At 45.9% G+C, this 18,990-nt stretch overlaps 1 protein-coding gene and 3 non-coding genes across 5 annotated transcripts; 3 read left to right on the forward strand and 1 right to left on the reverse strand.

The window, feature by feature from the left end:
* Nucleotides 1–240: 240 nt before the first annotated feature.
* Nucleotides 241–1,987, reverse strand: LOC119966865 (probable G-protein coupled receptor 139). Of its 2 annotated transcripts, XM_038798828.1 has the most exons (3): nt 1,875–1,987; nt 1,580–1,728; nt 241–1,355 (listed from the first exon to the last, which is right to left on the reverse strand). In XM_038798828.1, the coding sequence occupies exons 1-3, from the start codon at nt 1,948–1,950 to the stop codon at nt 1,350–1,352; spliced, it is 231 nt and encodes a 76-aa protein (XP_038654756.1). In that variant the 5' UTR covers nt 1,951–1,987; the 3' UTR covers nt 241–1,349. The 2 variants fall into 2 exon arrangements, with proteins under 2 accessions (XP_038654756.1, XP_038654755.1); XM_038798827.1 differs by having other exon boundaries at nt 241–1,728.
* Nucleotides 1,988–16,283: 14,296 nt separating this feature from the next.
* Nucleotides 16,284–16,357, forward strand: trnat-agu. The gene has a single exon. It is a non-coding gene; the product is annotated as a tRNA-Thr (tRNA).
* Nucleotides 16,358–17,424: 1,067 nt separating this feature from the next.
* Nucleotides 17,425–17,497, forward strand: trnak-uuu. Its single transcript has one exon. It is a non-coding gene; the product is annotated as a tRNA-Lys (tRNA).
* A 443-nt stretch (nt 17,498–17,940) lies between these two features.
* Nucleotides 17,941–18,014, forward strand: trnat-agu. Its single transcript has one exon. It is a non-coding gene; the product is annotated as a tRNA-Thr (tRNA).
* Nucleotides 18,015–18,990: the final 976 nt, after the last annotated feature.

Below are 18,990 nucleotides of genomic sequence, written 5' to 3' on the forward strand. Positions count from 1 at the left end.
CCTTAAATAAGGAGAGCAATACCTTACACACCAGGGGTGGTCACACAGATGCCCTGCATGACTGGGAGGGCTGGGTGATGGATGGACAGGTGGTGGAGGGAGGGAAGGAGAGAAGGACGGACGAACAAATCGAGAGAAGGATGACGGAGGAAGAGAGGAAGGGTGCCAGGGAGGGAGGGAGGGGCAGGTGGACGGACGGATGATAGACAAATAATTAAAGTAATATTTTGCCCAAGCAAGCTTTATTCAGTTTCACACTTTTGTCTTTGTACGAACGATTTTTCTTGTATGTTGAGAAGGTATCAGGAGATGGGAATGGAGCCAGAGGAGGAGTTGGGGAGACCGTGTTCGCTGTTTTACCTCCTGTCCGTTTGGGGAGTTTTCTGATTATCCTCCTGGCCCCATTATGTACACTATCCCAAAGATCATCTCTCATCCTTTGTTTCTGCTTCCTCGCCCGCCAGGATACTCCTGTTACCTTATAACCGGCAATCCACAGATCATCTGTCGCCATCGTCCCTCTGCCCTCTGCTGTCTGTGACTCTGCTGCAGGGTTACCGCAGGTGATCTGAAATCTTCCCTTTTGTTTGGACCACTGCTCAACACTGTGTCAGATCACTTTGGCTCCTTTATTTTAGGTCCCCTGAGTGTCTGACTTCCTCCGGACTCACTGCTGCTCGGTGTTTGACATACCTGCTGCTAATCAACTGATCCTCTGTCACTCTGTTCCTCTTACCCTGAACACACTTTGATGTTTTAAACCAACTGACCTTTTCCTTTTGTCCTTCAGCAGTCACCTCTTGCTCCACAACTCTGGATCTTTGAGCTGCTTTCCATTTTTGTCTTTATTAATTAATTTAATAATTGATGCAAACGGATATTTCACCGCCCTCTTCAAACCCTCTCTGAATTTGGACTGAGTTGTCACATAAATAAATGTGTTTGTGCAGCAACTTATATCCCGCAGCATATAAGCGATGTTCTCAAAGGTATAAAAATCATCGTCATCTAATCCGCTTGCTGCATCAAAAATATATAAAATGTACACCAACCACAGGAGTATGAAGCTGCCGGATATGCTGAAGAGTAAAACAATAGACTTCTTTCTGCTCTCCATCCCTGGGTCACGGCGATTCTCTGTCTTGCTCTGACCTCTCAGTGTTTTACGGACTCGACTGGTCACTAAAATGTGATTGACTGTCAGAGCATTAAGCAACAGAATTAACCCGAATGGTATCAATGGGGTTAGTATCTTCTCAAACTTGCGAAAGCCAATCCATCTCGGGTCAGTAAAATAGCTTGGTTTGTTAGAACAGTAGATTGGTACATTGTAGACGATAAACTTGGGTTTAAATCTGAAATAGATGGGAATATTTTTTAAACAGAGCAAAATGCCTGTTGATGCCAGTATCACCGCCGCTGTTCTCTTGCTGCAATATTTCGATTTCAGCTTTAGCCAGCAAATGGCGACAAATCGATCAAAAGTGAATGCGACGGTAAACCAAACAGAACAGTCTATGGCCGCACGGTTCAGGACATGGATAACACTGCACACAGGGGTGATTCTGAGGAGACTTACTGGAAAATAATAGCTGTTGATTCGGTTGAAAATAACCTCAGTGATAATGACCAGTAGATCCGCCATCGCCATTGCCAGCAAATACCGAGTGGTGCAGGTGGAGAGGCCAATATTTCCATGGGACAGGATCACGATTGCGACTCCATTAACTGTATGGAAAGGCAAGCAAATTTCATGACAAAAAAATCATTTTCTGAGTATACACAGCCTGGAATTTGATATTCAATAATGGTGAGTTATAAATGACAGAGGTTAACAAATTTCAACCATGATTTCAGTTGGCATTCAAATTCACCTTTAAATTCCTCCCTCGACTCGGACACCAACTCCCAGATCAGTGGCAGTTCATCAGACAGAGAGATGACATTCATCTCGGATCATTGAGAGTGACAGTTGTACGTGGTAACAGATGCACTAGTTATTACACTTCGAAAGAAGTACGCCTGCAAACCTATCGCTGTAAATGTAAATGTTTTCAAAGCACCGGGGTTCATTGCTGCTGGTTCACAAAAAGACAGACTGAATTATTTTTATGGACCTGCAATTAAAGCCACTCAACGTGCTTCCCATCACAATACAAATTGTTGAGAATGTGATACACGTACACATCGTCTGTATGAACAAAATAACAGAACGATGAGGCGAGAATTAACGGGAAATATGCGCCTTGCATAGAGAAGACTGATGTGAGAGCTAATGGTGGTCTTTACCATTACAAAGAGGTTTGAGAATGGAAATATGGAGAGGTTACCTGAGACTCTGTGCATGTGTCCAATTCTGAATTATAGAAATATGAGGCTAAAATCCACGTAAATCCACAAAATTGATCAAGAGAGAATGTTTTCCTCCGAAAGTGGTGAGAATGTGGATATGCTACTGATTGGGGTAGTTGGGATGAAAAACATTTCAGAAGAAGCAAAGTTTTTACTTGTGTGAGAATGGAATGGAGGTCAGAGGAGCTCGGATCGATCCTGAAGACACATTGAAACCATTTCCGGACGTATTTCCCTGCTGTGAAACCTGTAACTTGAGTTTTAATTAATTATAGTTATCAGTGTATGTTTGTGATATTCTGATTGATTATTTATAAAAAGACTGCACATAACCCAATGAGCTCAACACTACCTTTCGGAACGACATTGATCAGGACCAGAAAGTGCAGTAATTAACTCTACTTGGAGTAAGTGGAAGACGGTGTCAAACACTGAATACAATTGTACAATGTCAGATAGCCAATGAAACGCATATCATTGTTTTCATGTGCTGAGTCCAAGTTAGTAATCTGGGTGAAATTTTAGTTATCAGTGTAAATCTGTGATATTCCAGCAGATTATTTATAAAAAGACTGCACAGAACCCAATGCGCTCAGCACTGTCCTTTCGGAACGACATTGATCAGTACCAGAAAGTGCTGTCATTAACTCTGCTTGGAGTAAGTATTCAAACACTAAGTACAATTGTACAATGTCAATCGGCAATGAAACGTATATCATTCGTTTCATGCGCTGAGTCCAAGTTAGTAATCTGGGTGAAATTTTAGATTGACAAACACTGATACAGAATAAGACATAGGCACTGTGGTTTGGTGATCCGCTACATTTAGTCACCTCATTCAGTAGAATTCTACAGCGACAGGGAACCTACTAATGCCTTCTTCTCATAGCTACGATGTTCTTCTCATTGGTTTCCTGCTTCGCTATTTGATTCAACGGGACATAACATTACACTGAATGCAACAATTGTAACCTGGAGCAGTAGATGCAGCAGAATATAACCACACGGAGAATTCCCAAAATGTATTGCATTCGTATTATTGAAGTGTGAGTGTATAACTGTAATAATTCGACCAAAGTTACCATAACAATAATTCATCCACAGAATAATAGCACAAACACCGCATACACGGGCTTAATTAACAAAATGTGTCTGTGGTACTTACCAGGCACACCAACAATTGCAAGAATCGTATAAAATATTTTTCTGACCCATTGAATTGGTGGATGCATTTTTGCGCCAATTGAATCTGTCCCTTTGAGCAGTCGACTGTGTTTTGTATTAAAGTCTGGGTGATATATTCCCTTTGCTCTAACTTTATACACTCCAGGATCTCCATGGAGATACTGACATTGCAAAATTATTCAAATTGTTTTTTTTCTGAAAAGTTTAACACACAGATTACGACATCTGTGACAATTCTCTGTTGAGGTAATGTACGTTGAGGCATCGGGATTTAATTGAACCACATTATTCCTCATTGACTAGACACATTCTAATAATTGGAAGGTGTGTTAAACAGCGATGGGAATTTCCAGTAAACATCATGACTTCCATCGCTTGATCTCATACTGTCTCAGAGATTTTTCATATAAATTTAAAATTCATATAAATATAAAGTTAATGCTCCCAAATTGTTTTCAATTAAGGGGAAATGTAGCCTGGCCTATCCCTGCACCTTTGTGTTTTGAGGGTGAGATCCACGCAGATACCTGGAGAACGTATACTGTTTCAGAGGTGGCATTCATTCTGATTGACCATTCTGTAATTAAATCCCTAACATCAGAGTCTCTTTTCAGACACTCTGTATTCGGAAATGTGGCTGTTCTATTTACCTGGCCCAATTCATTTCAATTATTATTTGAATGGAAACAAATGACATCATGTTTGTAACTCTGCTGTTGGCCATTCTGTCCATTTGTCAATGTCGGCTCCCAGCAAAACCAACTCAGCTCAACTCACTTTCCAACCTCCTCATCGCTGTTTTGTGAATTGTTGCTTTTTCAATTTAATTCTGATTGAATATGGCTTCGCCACATTCTCAGGCCGTTCATTTTAGATTCTAACCATGCGCCTTGTAAAGCCACCAGAGAAGGAGTGTAACAACGGTTCAGCAAACTTATTCCGGAGATCACTGTTTTAGGGAGACAGGTTGGGCAACCTCGGCTTCTATTCTCTCGAGTTTCGAAGAATCGGAGGTAACAACATTGAAACCAAAAGAGTCCTTAGATCAAAGGACAGGGGAGATGCAGGTACGACGTTTCCCAAGTTTGTTGAGTCGAGGGGCACAATTTCACAATATAATGAATGGCACATTGGAACAAGGTGAGTCGGAATTTCTTCAGATAGAAGACTGTTAATCTTTGAAATTGTCTCCCCCCCCCCCCCCCCACCCCAGAGGGCTGTGGGAGATCACTAACTGAGTATGGATAACGTAAACATTCATACATTTCAGACTGACAATAACGTTAGGGTATTCTCATGGTCTTCCCACACATTAGCTTCTCAGTGTGCCCCGCATCTCTCTCTCTCTCCAGCCCCCACCCTTCCAACATACACATAATGGCCTGGGCCCCACGCTGCAAGGCTCTGTGCTTCTTTTTTTCCCTCTAAAATTAGGGTACCCAATTATTTTTTTTGCAAAGAATGGGCAATTGAGTGTGGCCAATCTACCCACCCTTTGGCTTTGTGGTGATGAGACCCATGCAGACGCGGGGTACGGGAAGAATGTGCAAACTCCACACGGAGAGTGACCCGAGGCCCGGGTTGAACCCGAATCCATAGCGTTGTGAGGCAGCACAGCTAATCCTGCTCCACAGTGCCGCCACCGCTGTGTGTTTAATTGAAGGTCCGCCGTTGCTCCATGGGAGACACACTATCCAATTTCTATGGGTCCACCTTTGGCAGTTTGCACACTGTCCAATATCACTGGTTCCATCCTCCCCGGGATACACACTGTTTGATCTCACTGACTCCATCCTCCCCGGGTTACACACTGTCTGATCTCACTGGCTCCATCCTCCCCGGGTTACACACTATCTGATCTCACTGACTCCATCCTCCCCGGGTTACACACTGTCTGATCTCACTGGCTCCATTCTTCCCGGGTTACACACTGTCTGATCTCACTGGCTCCATCCTCCCCGGGTTACACACTGTCTGATCTCACTGGCTCCATCCTCCCCGGGTTACACACTGTCTGATCTCACTGGCTCCATTCTTCCCGGGTTACACACTGTCTGGTCTCACTGACTCCATCCTCCCGGGTTACACACTGTCTGAACTCACTGGTTCCATCGTCCCCGGATTACACACTGTCTGATCTCACTGGCTCCATCCTTCCCGGGTTACACACTGTCCGATCTCACTGGCTCCATCCTCCCCTGGTTACACGCTGTCTGATCTCACGGGCTCCATCCTACCCGGGTTACACACTGTCTGATCTCACTGACTCCATCCTCCCCGGGTTACACACTGTCTGATCTCACTGGCTCCATCCACCCCGGGTTACACACTGTCTGATCTCACTGGCTCCATCCTACCCCGGGTTACACACAGTCTGATCTCACTGACTCCATCTTCCCTGGGTTACACACTGTCTGATCTCACTGGCTCTATCCTCCCCGGGTTACACACTGTCTGATCTCAATGGCTCCATCCTCCCCGGGTTACACACTGTCTGATCTCACTGGCTCCATCCTCCCCGGGTTACACACTGTCTGATCTCACTGGCTCCACTGTCTGATCTCACTGGCTCCATCCTCCCTGGGTTACACACTGTCTGATCTCACTGGCTCCATCCTCCCTGGGTTACACACTGTCTGATCTCACTGACTCCATCCTCACCGGGTTACACACTGTCTGATCTCACTGGCTCCATCCTCCCCGGGTTACACACTGTCTGATCTCACTGACTCCATCCTCCCCGGGTTACACACTGTCTGATCACACTGGCTCCATCCTCCCCGGGTTACACACTGTCTGATCACACTGGCTCCATTCTTCCCGGGTTACACACTGTCTGATCACACTGGCTCCATCCTCCCCGGGTTACACACTGTCTGATCACACTGGCTCCATTCTTCCCGGGTTACACACTGTCTGATCACACTGACTCCATCCTCCCGGGTTACACACTGTCTGAACTCACTGGCTCCATCCTTCCCGGGTTACACACTGTCCGATCTCACTGGCTCCATCCTCCCCTGGTTACACACTGTCTGATCTCACTGGCTCAACACTGTCTGGTCTCACTGACTCCATCCTCCCGGGTTACACACTGTCTGAACTCACTGGTTCCATCGTCCCCGGATTACACACTGTCTGGTCTCACTGACTCCATCCTCCCAGGTTACACACTGTCTGATCTCACTGGCTACATCCTTCCCGGGTTACACACTGTCCGATCTCACTGGCTCCATCCTCCCCTGGTTACACGCTGTCTGATCTCACTGACTCCATCCTTCCCCGGGTTACACACTGTCTGATCTCACTGGCTCCAACCTCCCCGGGTTACACACTGTCTGATCTCACTGGCTCCATCCACCCCGGGTTACACACTGTCTGATCTCACTGGCTCCATCCTACCCCGGGTTACACACAGTCTGATCTCACTGACTCCATCTTCCCTGGGTTACACACTGTCTGATCTCAGTGGCTCCCTCCTCCCCGGGTTACACACTGTCTGATCTCACTGGTAGCCATCTAAGATGGACACTGGGCTACAAAATGGAGGGGCAGCAGGGTAGCATGGTGGTTAGCATAAATGCTTCACAGCTCCAGGGTCCCAGGTTCGATTCCCGGCTGGGTCACTGTCTGTGTGGAGTCTGCACGTCCTCCCCCTGTGTGCGTGGGTTTCCTCCGGGTGCTCCGGTTTCCTCCCACAGTCCAAAGATGTGCGGGTTAGGTGGATTGGCCATGCTAAATTGCCCGTAGTGTCCTAATAAAAAGTAAGGTTAAGGGGGGGTTGTTGGGTTACGGGTATAGTGTGGATACGTGGGTTTGAGTAGGGTGATCATGGCTCGGCACAACATTGAGGGCCGAAGGGCCTGTTCTGTGCTGTACTGTTCTATGTTCTAACTGCTAAGGCTACAGGGAAAAACAGTCTTAGCAAGGACAAGCAGTTTGCAGAAGACTAATTAGCATTCTGCACGTACAGAAACCAGTTTGTGGCCAGGTGCAGAGTATCAGCCAAAGGTGTAAATGGCAACAAGATCTACATAGTAATGAGGTGATCCAGATCCAGACCCCACACAATAGAAACATTTAAGTATGAATTGATACTTTTGAGTAGACGCCCAGACAGAATGGCACCATAGTATCCAACACAAAGAACCATAGGTACCGCCCCACCCATCGAGAAGCGACCCTCAGATTGGGGGGGGGGGGGTTTGGAAGATATCGATTGGGAAAAGGCCCAATCGATACATGGCAGGTAAAAGACCGCCCCGAAGGGGCACGGACTTTGGGGGATCTATAAAAGTAGACCCCGCACATGGTTCGGTCTGTTGCTTCCAGACTCCGGCCCAGACTTGTTACATCGCATCCTGACTCCAGTTTCAGCACCGGCCGTTGAGCATCAGCCATCGAACTGTAAGTGCCACCACAACGATCGCTACGTGATCCAGACTTTGCTAGACCCTGACGACTTTAAATACCTGAGAGTTGCAGACCAAGAACGGGACGAAGGCCTTGCTCCCTGACCTTGCCTGTTCCTGTCTAGATAAGTATTTTAGTTGTTTAGTATTAGAAGTAAGTTAGTCTTTTTAGCGTATGCATGTGTATTTATTATATTTGTTATAATAAACACAATCGTTTGGACTTACTAATCGGTGTACAGATTTATTACTTTGAACCTGACCTTGATGTACTTGTGAGGCATCTAAATACGGCACCTTGCGACTCCTGAGCATAATCACATACACAGGGCCATAGTAGTGTTAAGCACATGGCCTTTAAACGGAGGCGTGTTAATACACTCCAGTAAAACGAGCAACATTTAGTGGCGACATCCTGATGGGACGCGGTTACAAGTGGCACCCCCACTCCGTCGAGGACCCAGAAATTTGAATTAGAAATCTGAGTAAAGAAAAAGCAAAATCACAAGTAATCAAGGTGTTCAAACGAATAAAGATAATTCGGAAGTGTGTTTTGTGCATGCGTACTAACAGGGTTGTAAGGAAAACCTGAGAGCTTTTGTTGCGACGAACTATCGGGAGTTTTGTGAACGGAACATAGCGTAAGCCTTACCTGTCTCGTAAAACATAACCTCAACACCCCCTGTTCCAAATTTAAGTGAGTAAGAGAAAATGGCCATGCAGGCAATGGAACGCCTCATGAACCCAGAACGGTTTGTGGTCGCAGCGACCAGCAGTAGCCGAGTAGGTCAGTGTCCCGTGTGGGAGCTGGAACTCCGCAAGTATCTGCAAGGAAAGGGATGGCCCCTTTGGAAAGAGTTCTGTATGAATGAGGAGACAGGTCCCGGAAGTATAGGACATACGTGGTGGGAGAACCTCTCTCAAATTCATAAGATAAACCTCAGTAAAGCACGCAAGCCGATGGCAATCGTGTCCTGTTTGGCACAGTTGCGAGGCACAGAGGAGGTCGTTCAGACGCTCCGGGCAGAATTAGAAGAGAGAAATAGGATGAGCAAAGTTGATGTCAGGGACATCGAGAAAGAAAACATGGAACTTAGCGGGAAGCTGGCAGAGAAGGGTAGAGAGGTGGATGATGCCAAGAGGGCACATCAGTCTTGTCTAGCCCATCTGAGCAGTTCCCAGACCCAGTACGAAAAGGCCTATCAGGACGTGCAACGTGCCGTCCTGATAAGAGAAGAATCAGAGAAGCAGGTAGAGGTATTGCAGAGGCAATGCTCTGACCTTAAGGCAGCTTTAAGAGCACTCCATGCTGCCACCACAGAACAAAGGCAAAGTACAGTGGATCATGCGAAGTGTAGAAAGCAGATTGCGGAGCTACAAACGCTGCTTTCAGTGCAGAAAATGGGTTCCAAAGTACTTTTGGAACACAGCTAGATGAGGAGAATGCCCCAGACTGGCAGGAATTAAGTGAGACAGCGCAGCGCTATGTTCAAGGAACATGTGCACCAGCAGCGCAGCAGAAAAGACAAGCACCCCAACCCCCCACAGATCAAATAGCTACCGCACCCATGAATCCAGTCACCACCCAAAGGAAAGCGACCACAGAAGGTGCACCCGATATTACCTACACCACCCCCTTAACTGTAACCCAACTCAGGGATGCGTGTGAGAAGATCACTCCGTTTCTCCCCACCGCAGACCCCCACCAATTTTTCGCGAAAGTTTAACAGCAGGCAACCATGTACGGCCTGGACGAGAGAGAGCAGGTTAAGCTCACGGTTCTGAGCTTAGACCAGTCTGTTATAGCAGCCCTCCCCGACCCACAGAACGTTGGCGGAGGCACCCTAGAGGAAATGCACACCTCCATTTTAGATGCCATAGGGTATAACCGAGGTGACCCAGTCGAAGGACTAAACAAGTGCCGACAAAAGAAAACAGAGCATCCCACAGCATTTGCAGGAAGGCTGTGGATCCATTTTAACGCAGTTTTCGGCGATTTAAATAGAGCCCATTTGAACCGTGAAAACATGGTTAAATGGACGCGCACCATAATTGCCCATGCCACAGATGCAGGACAGAGTGCTTGCAACAGTTATGACCCCTCAGAAGAGGCCCACAATGAGAAATGGGTCCTGAAAGGATTGTCCCGCGCTTGGGAGCAATCACTTCAGGGCAAAGGCAAAGTAAAGTCCCCAGAGGAAGCTCAGGCTGCAGCGGACATTCAGGCAGTGAGAGCACACCAAAGCCCCGCATGGGTAAATGAAGGAAAGAACAGCCCTCCACAGAAGTCGCTCGAATGCTACAACTGTGGCCAGTTAGGACATTGGGCTAAGGAATGCAATGCACCCCAAAGATCACAGAGAGGCCAGCAGACAGTCGCTCTGAATAGAAATCGAGGAAAGCCGATTCATAGTATAGGGATACAGTCAGGACAGACCAATGTGGACGGGACGGACTGACGGTGTTCGGGCTCCCCCACTTGGGTCTGTGACACTCGTTGGGATCAATCCGGAAGACCGGTAGTCACAGCTAAGGTTAGAGGGAAGCCCATAGAGTTACTTTGGGACACAGGAGGGTCCCGCACCACAATTAATTCCACCACCACGGCACAGGCAGACACGTGGCCGACCACCTCCACCATCACACTTAGCGGTTTCACAGGACACTCGCAGCAGGGACACATTACAGCACCCGTAGCAATCCAGCGAGGGAACATTTCCACCAGACACCCAGTTGTTTTAGTAAATCTTCCCCGTTCAGCAGAACACATATTGGGGATAGATTTTATGAGTGCCTATACCCTCTCGGCCGTGTTACTTCTGGAACGGCACGAGCAGCTAAGACCAGTGGCTTATGCCTCCCGACTTTTAGACCCAGTAGAACAAGGATTCTCAGCCTGCGAGAGGCACCTCCTTGCAGTTTTCTGGGCAGTGCAATACTTTTCCTACATTACCGGACTCAACCCCATCACCATTTTGACCGAGCACACCCCCACACAGTTACTCCTCGACGGTCGCATGAAGGACGGTTCAGTTAGCCAGATTAGGGCAGCTAGGTGGACACTACTTTTACAAGGACGCGACATTACGGTAAAACGGACCCGCACACACACATTTTTAGCCGACAACCTCCAATATCCAGGACAGCCCCATGAATGTGAAATTGTAGCACCCCTACACAACACAGGACCCATCATAGCCAAGACACCCCCCAGGAAGATAGGGAACCCAAGACAAAGCCCACAACACACAGACACGTGTGGCCCACTGAGGATGTACGTGGACGGTTCATCCACGGTTTTAGATGGTGAGCGTATCACTGGATGCGGCATCTATGTCGAGGACGCGCAGGGTCACGCACTCGAAGAAATAGCACTAAAATTGCCAGGTCACTTAGGCGCGCAGGCAGCAGAGCGCACGGCCATAGCTTACATAGTGGACCACCCAGATTCTTTCCCCAGCCCAACGGACATATATTCGGACAGTCTATATGTCTGCAACAGCTTAACGGATTTTCTACCCCTGTGGAGGACACAAGGTTTTGTCTCCGCAGACGGGAAACCCTTTCCATCAGCCCCTTTACTCCGCCACATTCTAGACAAAGCGAAGGATAGGACCTTAGGCATTATAAAAGTTAGAAGCCACCATAGGTCATCCCCCCCTGGGAATGTAAAAGCCGACGCACTGGCAAAAGCAGGTTCCAGGCGAGGACACCTTTGGACACCCCCAGCTAGCGCACCAGCTAGCGCCCCTGTGAGTGCAGTTCAAGTCTCACAGACAGACATTAAGGATTTAGCCGAGGCACAGAAGCAGGATGAAGATCTCAGGGAGATTTTTAAAGGCAACTTTGTGCCTCAGTATGATAAGTTTAGACACGCTCTGACCACACATGAGGGTGTGATCATCAAGGACCAGCTTTATGTGGTCCCGCAGCAGTACAGAACCCAAATGATTGCTTTGTTCCATGACGGACACGGACATCAAGGGATCGACCCAACCACGAGGCACCTCAGGCAATTCTGTTGGTGGCCTAACTTAAGGACCGATGTAACCCATTACATTGAGAATTGCCTTATTTGCGCCCAGAATAACCCGGAGAGGTATTCCAAAAAGGCACAGCTTCGGCATACTCGACCAGTTAATGGCCCCTGGACAAACCTCCAGATCGACTTTATAGGACCATTGCCCCCTTGTAGGAATGGCTATAAATACGTGCTGGTTGTAATTGATACCTTTACCAAATGGGTAGAGGCATTCCCCTCACGAACTAATACAGCTAAGACAGCTGCAAAAATCCTGACCCACCACATCTTCACGAGATGGGGTTTACCCAGAAGTATAGATTCGGACCAGGGATCTCACTTCACAGGACGTGTCATGAAGAACGTCCTGACCATATTCGGCATTAAACAAAATTTTCACATTGCGTATCACCCACAGTCCAGCGGGATTGTAGAGCGCATGAATCGGACCCTAAAATCTACCCTTAGAAAAATGGTTCAGGAAAACAACTCAACATGGGATTCGGTACTCCCATTTGCACTAAAGTTTATCCGAAATACGGTTTCCACATCAACAGGATTCACCCCAGACACACTCATGACCGGACGCCCTATGAAAGGTACAGAATTCCTTTTAGGACTGGACATGACTAGCCCCGAAGTGACGGCCCTCACACATGAAAAGGCAGTTAAAGACCTAGTTGAGACTGTGAGGTCTGCACAGATCGCAGCCGCAGTTCAACTAGGAAAACGACGCAAACAAAGCACAGCCCGCTTTAATAAGAACGTACACCCCACAGAATTTCAGGTTGGGCACCAGGTAATGCTATCTGTTTATAACCCCAGCAGTTTTTTGGCACCAAAATTTTCAGGCCCATGTTCAATTTCGGACAAAATTAGCCCCTCAGTTTACAGGATAAAATACCCCCAGTGGAAAGACTGCATGGTTCCATATTAACCAACTGAAGGCATATGGAACACAGTCTAACAATGCACACCATATCTCACTGGACGCAGCAGAACATCTCGCCCCGCCCACGAGAGACACATTTCCACCATCCCCCTCACAGACCAGTTCATCATCGGACTCGCCCACGACTCCGCCCACTGACCACAACAGACCACGCCCCGAAACGCCCACAAGCTGCCACAGCAGAGACAGCGATACTGACACTGACTTTGAGGACAGCCACAGCACACAACCCCACAGCCCACAATGTAGCGACTACGACCACAACTCCAGTGACCCCATGGAAGTCTCCTACATTAAATATCCAGGCCCACCACCCGACCCCGACTACCCGGACAATACCCCTTCAGGTTTAAACCCAACACTTTGGCACAGGGACAATTCATACAGACTTCTCCGTAACGATGAAAGTGACCCCCGGTCACATAATTCAAAAATTGCATGCCTTATCCACACAAAGGTGTGGGATCCGGGAGAGCAGGACGACACGGTGTCTGACTCCCGATACGGCAACCCCTTTGTGACCCTGTTCACAGAGGCAGAGGAAAAGTGAGGTGTCCAGATTATGTAAAATAGGAACCGCTTGAGGGAAGCAATATCCTTTCTGATGGAACCTGCACGGATGTTTTGTTTGTAAGTTTATGTTTGTTTGTTTGTAATGTTAATGGTTCAGTTGGAGGTTCGCCACCTTCTTCTCAGCTGAAAAGATTGTGACCACCTCGCACGCACTTTAAGTTTCTCCGCTGAAACCTTTGAGAACTTCAGTTCCCAATCCAATGGTTTGATTGTGACCACCTCACACGCACACTAGTTTATCTGCAGATACCTCTGAGAACTTCAGTTGTATCCTCTGGTGAACCGACACGGTTCACGACTTGTTCCCTGTTTTTAGATGTTGGAGCATCTTGGCTCCTCCCTTGTTTTAGGTGCCCCTCTATTCGGTGAATAGAGGCTGCAAACCCACGGTAAACACATTCTTGCCCGTTCATTCCAGGTTACTCAGGCAGTGGACAAACGGAACTGAGGACCCGCCCTGTCTGAGAACCCACTTTGGTCAGCCAAGCTCGGGTACGGCACAGCACGCCTTACCCGGTGATCCCATCCAAATCTTACCAGTAGCGGCCCATACGCAACCCTTTCGACCTTTTGTTTCAAAATTTGTTTTCATTTTTCGTTAGGTAGCCCTTCGGCCGCCATCCCACATGCTATTTACATCCAGGAACATACGGATGGTAAATTTGCAAAGCCTGCGAGACGGCTCGCAGGAGGAAAGTTGTTAGGTGTATTCTGTTCCTAAAATTCGCTTTTAAAAAATAAAATGAGGGGAGTCACAGGGTGTGACTTGGCCAGTCATTTAATGGGTCAATTGGAATGAGAGGACAGATACACTAACAAGTACGGATATTAAACTGTGTATTGACAGATACTGTGCTTGATCCCATAGCTTTCGAAGGACGAAAGACGGTTCACGGCAAGGATCGGCCATACAGGAGGAAGAGAACAAAGAGAACGAAGAGAAGACCATGATGGAAGCCTACCTATTACTGTTAAATGTTGTATTTGTATATGTGGAAGCAAGTCACGTTTCCCCCACAACCCCCGCCGTCAATGTTTCCCTCACACCAACTCCCCCGTGCTCAGCTCTGATCAGCGAAGTTCAGACCTGGTGCACAAAGGTTATGACATGGTATTCAATGTCGTACGTGATTGAATCACTGTTGGTGATTGCAATCCTCTGCGTAATTGTTCAGACCCTCAAGTTGAGGAAATGGAAAAGGAGAGCTTCCCGTTCCTGCCCCTCAACCATTTACGGAGTTCAATCCCCTATTTTCGGTTTTCACCAATCCCCCCAGCCCCTTAATGAATAAAGCACTATGTTAATAAAGGATACCAATGTATTATATTGTTCTGAACTCGACTGCCGAGTCAGAAAGTGATATGTAATGTGGTGTGAATGGATAAGGTTTTTAGATTGTAATAAAATGTTTACAGATAAGGATAATAGTTGTGATAGGTAGAGGTTCCCGGTTTTGGTAATGCATGTCCCCTTTGACATAGCGCCAAGTAGAATGTCAGATAATTTTTTTTCCCATAGTTAAAGACAGAGTAGACGCCCAGGAACTTGCTAAGGTCAGGGAACACAAAGAGGGCACCCAAAGGCACTCGAAGAAACGTGCATAGGTGATCCTTCACAATTTCTTGGTTGGTGCTGTGGCTTAGATGGTTAAAGCACCTGTGTAGTAAACAGAGGATCCTGAGTTCAAATCTCAGCAGTGCCTTTGGGTCAAAGCTAGGAGCCTGTGCAGAAATGTTCCCAATTCAATAGTGAATACAGAACATGTTGGCAAAATATCTGTGGCACCGAGATTCTAGTTTGCTTTACCTTGATTTTTGTCAAACTTTATTCAACCTTCCATAGCTCCCATATTTCATGCAACTACCATTTTTCTCACCTACTCCATTGCATGTACTCCTCGCTTCAGCTCTGAGTAAAGATCACACGGATTTGAAACATTAACACTGTGTCTGGCTCCAAAGATATCCTCTCCTTTTCTGAGCCTCAATCCCATCATTTTTAGCTTCTCACGCAGTCGCAGCTTCTGCAGTATTTTCCTTTGAATGCATGACAGGATTTACCTGAGGAATTCCAGAAGGAACATTTTGACTGTTTCGCAGCGATATCTGTGAGCAACGACTGAATGATTAAATGCTTTACTCTGATGAAGAGTGACCCAGCCTCGAAACATTAGCTCGGTTCTCTCTTCACAGATGCTGCCAGACCCACTGATATTTTCCAACATTTCCTGTTTTTTTTTTCAGATTTCGCATCCACCGTAATTTGCATTTATATTGAACGATTTATATTGCTGAATGTTAGCAAGAATGAATCGGGCGGGATAAATGATGGGGCGTTTTCCATGAAGATGTGGTGCAGACACACTTTTACACTCTGAAACTTTGCAATTTGCATTATAGAAAATGCAGGATGATTTATGAAAAGTGCAAGAATCGTGGCAATGTTGGGTTTGCCAAATTGCAACAGCCATCAAGAAGTTTTGCTAGATTTTCGGTTAATGTATAAACTCGCTCCTGGTCTTGTCCTGCATTATACCACGATAGTTTTCTGGTCATGTTTAATCACTTCAAAATTCGTAAAATATTTTCTGTTTGTTTACTTCTTCCTTGCAGGACTGCTATAAATTAATAACTTTCAGAAATTACTGCAATTTTTACACTTTCAAAAGCCCATTGCAGATGAATATTTTAATTTGCACTCTCAAAGTCAGCAGAAGAAATCAACAATACTGGTGTTTAATCAAAATAATTGAAATCTGTTCTAAACTTGCAAGCCACAATCAAGGTTGGTGCTGTGGCTTAGATGGTTAAAGCGCCTGTCTAGTAAACAGGAGATCCTGAGTTCAAATCTCAGCAGTGCCTTTGGGTCAAAGCTTGGAGCCTGTGAAGAAATGTTCCCAATTCAATGGTGAATGCAGAACACGTTGGCAGAATATCTGTGGCACTGAACTTCTAGTTTGCTTTACCTTGATTTTTGTCAAACTTTATTCAACCTTCCATAGCTCCCATATTTCATGCAAATTCCATTTTCCTCACCTACTCCATTGCATGTACTCCTCGCTTCAGCTCTGAGTAAAGATCACACGGATTTTAAACATTAACACTGTGTCTGGCTCCAAAGATATCCTCTCATTTTCTGAGCCTCAATCCTATCATTTTTAGACTCGCACGCAGAGTCGCAGCTTCCGCAGTATTTTCCTTTGGATGCATGACAGGATTTACCTGAGGAATTCCAGAAGGAACATTTTGGCTGTTTCTCAGCGATATCTGTGAGCAACGATTGAATGATTAAATGCTTTACTCTGATGAAGAGTGACCCAGCCTCGAAATATTAGCTCGGTTCTCTCTTCACAGATGCTGCCAGACCCACTGATATTTTCCATCATGTCCTGTTTTTTTTTCAGATTTCACATCCACAGTAATTTGCTTTTATATTGAACGATTTATGTTGCTGCATGTTAGCAAGAACGAATCGGGCGGGATAAATGATGGGGCGTTTTCCATGAAGATGTGGTGCAGACACAATTTTACACCCTGAAACTTTGCAATTTGCATAATTTGCTCCTTTACTAGATGGGCTTACTTGCGTTCACGCTCTGCCACAACAAACATCAGATGACACCCTTTATTCTTTCTCTAAAAATAAAATCTGTGTCTCTGTTGCTTCCCACTCATCTCTCACCAATCAAAATGTAATCTTCAATGTACTCGAAGTACCAGTGCACGTCCCTGGGTAACAACAGTTGTCACATCACAAGTCACTGGTAAAAAGCAAGTACAAGCTGAAGAATTTGAGAAAGGGAGCCAAAGGAAGGCTGCCGCTCTGCTTGTGAGGAAAATGAGCAGGAGAGGCTGAATTACCAATGAAGAAAATTCAAAAGGTACAATATGAGAGTTTGAAGTGAGCAATGAGGAATGTTTAAGAATGGGCCCTGGTAGCTCAGTCGGTAGAGCATCAGACTTTTAATCTGAGGGCCCAGGGTTCAAGTCCCTGTCAGGGCTTTCAGTTTGTCTCAAGGCGCTTGCTCCCCAATGAACAGTAGGAAAAAAGAATAGAAAATGCAGGATGATTTATGAAAAGTGGAAGAATCGTGGCAATGTTGGGTTTGCCAAATTGCAACAGCCATCAAGAAGTTTTGCTAGATTTTCGGTTAATGTAAAAACTCGCTCCTGGTCTTGTCCTGCATTATGCCACTATAGTTTTCTGGTCATGTTTAATCACTTCAAAATTCGTAAAATATTTCCTGTTTGTTTACTTCTTCCCTGCAGGACTGCTATAAATTAATAACTTTCAGAAATTACTGCAATTTTTACACTTTCAAAAGCCCATTGCAGATGAATATTTTAATTTGCACTCTCAAAGTCAGCATAAGAAATCAACAATACTGGTGTTTAATCAAAATAATTGAAATCTGTTCTAAACTTGCAAGCCCACAATCAAGGTTGGTGCTGTGGCTTAGATGGTTAAAGCGCCTGTCTAGTAAACAGGAGATTCTGAGTTCAAATCTCAGCAGTGCCTTTGGGTCAAAGCTTGGAGCCTGTGAAGAAATGTTCCCAATTCAATGGTGAATGCAGAACACGTTGGCAGAATATCTGTGGCACCGAACTTCTAGTTTGCTTTACCTTGATTTTTGTCAAACTTTATTCAACCTTCCATAGCTCCCATATTTCATGCAAATTCCATTTTCCTCACCTACTCCATTGCATGTACTCCTCGCTTCAGCTCTGAGTAAAGATCACACGGATTTTAAACATTAACACTGTGTCTGGCTCCAAAGATATCCTCTCATTTTCTGAGCCTCAATCCTATCATTTTTAGACTCGCACGCAGAGTCGCAGCTTCCGCAGTATTTTCCTTTGGATGCATGACAGGATTTACCTGAGGAATTCCAGAAGGAACATTTTGGCTGTTTCTCAGCGATATCTGTGAGCAACGATTGAATGATTAAATGCTTTACTCTGATGAAGAGTGACCCAGCCTCGAAATATTAGCTCGGTTCTCTCTTCACAGATGCTGCCAGACCCACTGATATTTTCCATCATTTCCTGTTTTTTTTTCAGATTTCACATCCACAGTAATTTGCTTTTATATTGAACGATTTATGTTGCTGCATGTTAGCAAGAACGAATCGGGCGGGATAAATGATGGGGCGTTTTCCATGAAGATGTGGTGCAGACACACTTTTACACCCTGAAACTTTGCAATTTGCATAATTTGCTCCTTTACTAGATGGGCTTACTTGCGTTCACGCTCTGCCACAACAAACATCAGATGACACCCTTTATTCTATCTCTAAAAATAAAATCTGTGTCTCTGTTGCTTCCCACTCATCTCTCACCAATCAAAATGTAATCTTCAATGTCTCGAAGTACCAGTGCACGTCCCTGGGTAACAACAGTTGTCACATCACAAGTCACTGGTAAAAAGCAAGTACAAGCTGAAGAATTTGAGAAAGGGAGCCAAAGGAAGGCTGCCGCTCTGCTTGTGAGGAAAA

The sequence above is a fragment of the Scyliorhinus canicula genome, chromosome 6, assembly GCF_902713615.1.
Source record: "Scyliorhinus canicula chromosome 6, sScyCan1.1, whole genome shotgun sequence".
NCBI lineage: Eukaryota > Metazoa > Chordata > Chondrichthyes > Carcharhiniformes > Scyliorhinidae > Scyliorhinus > Scyliorhinus canicula.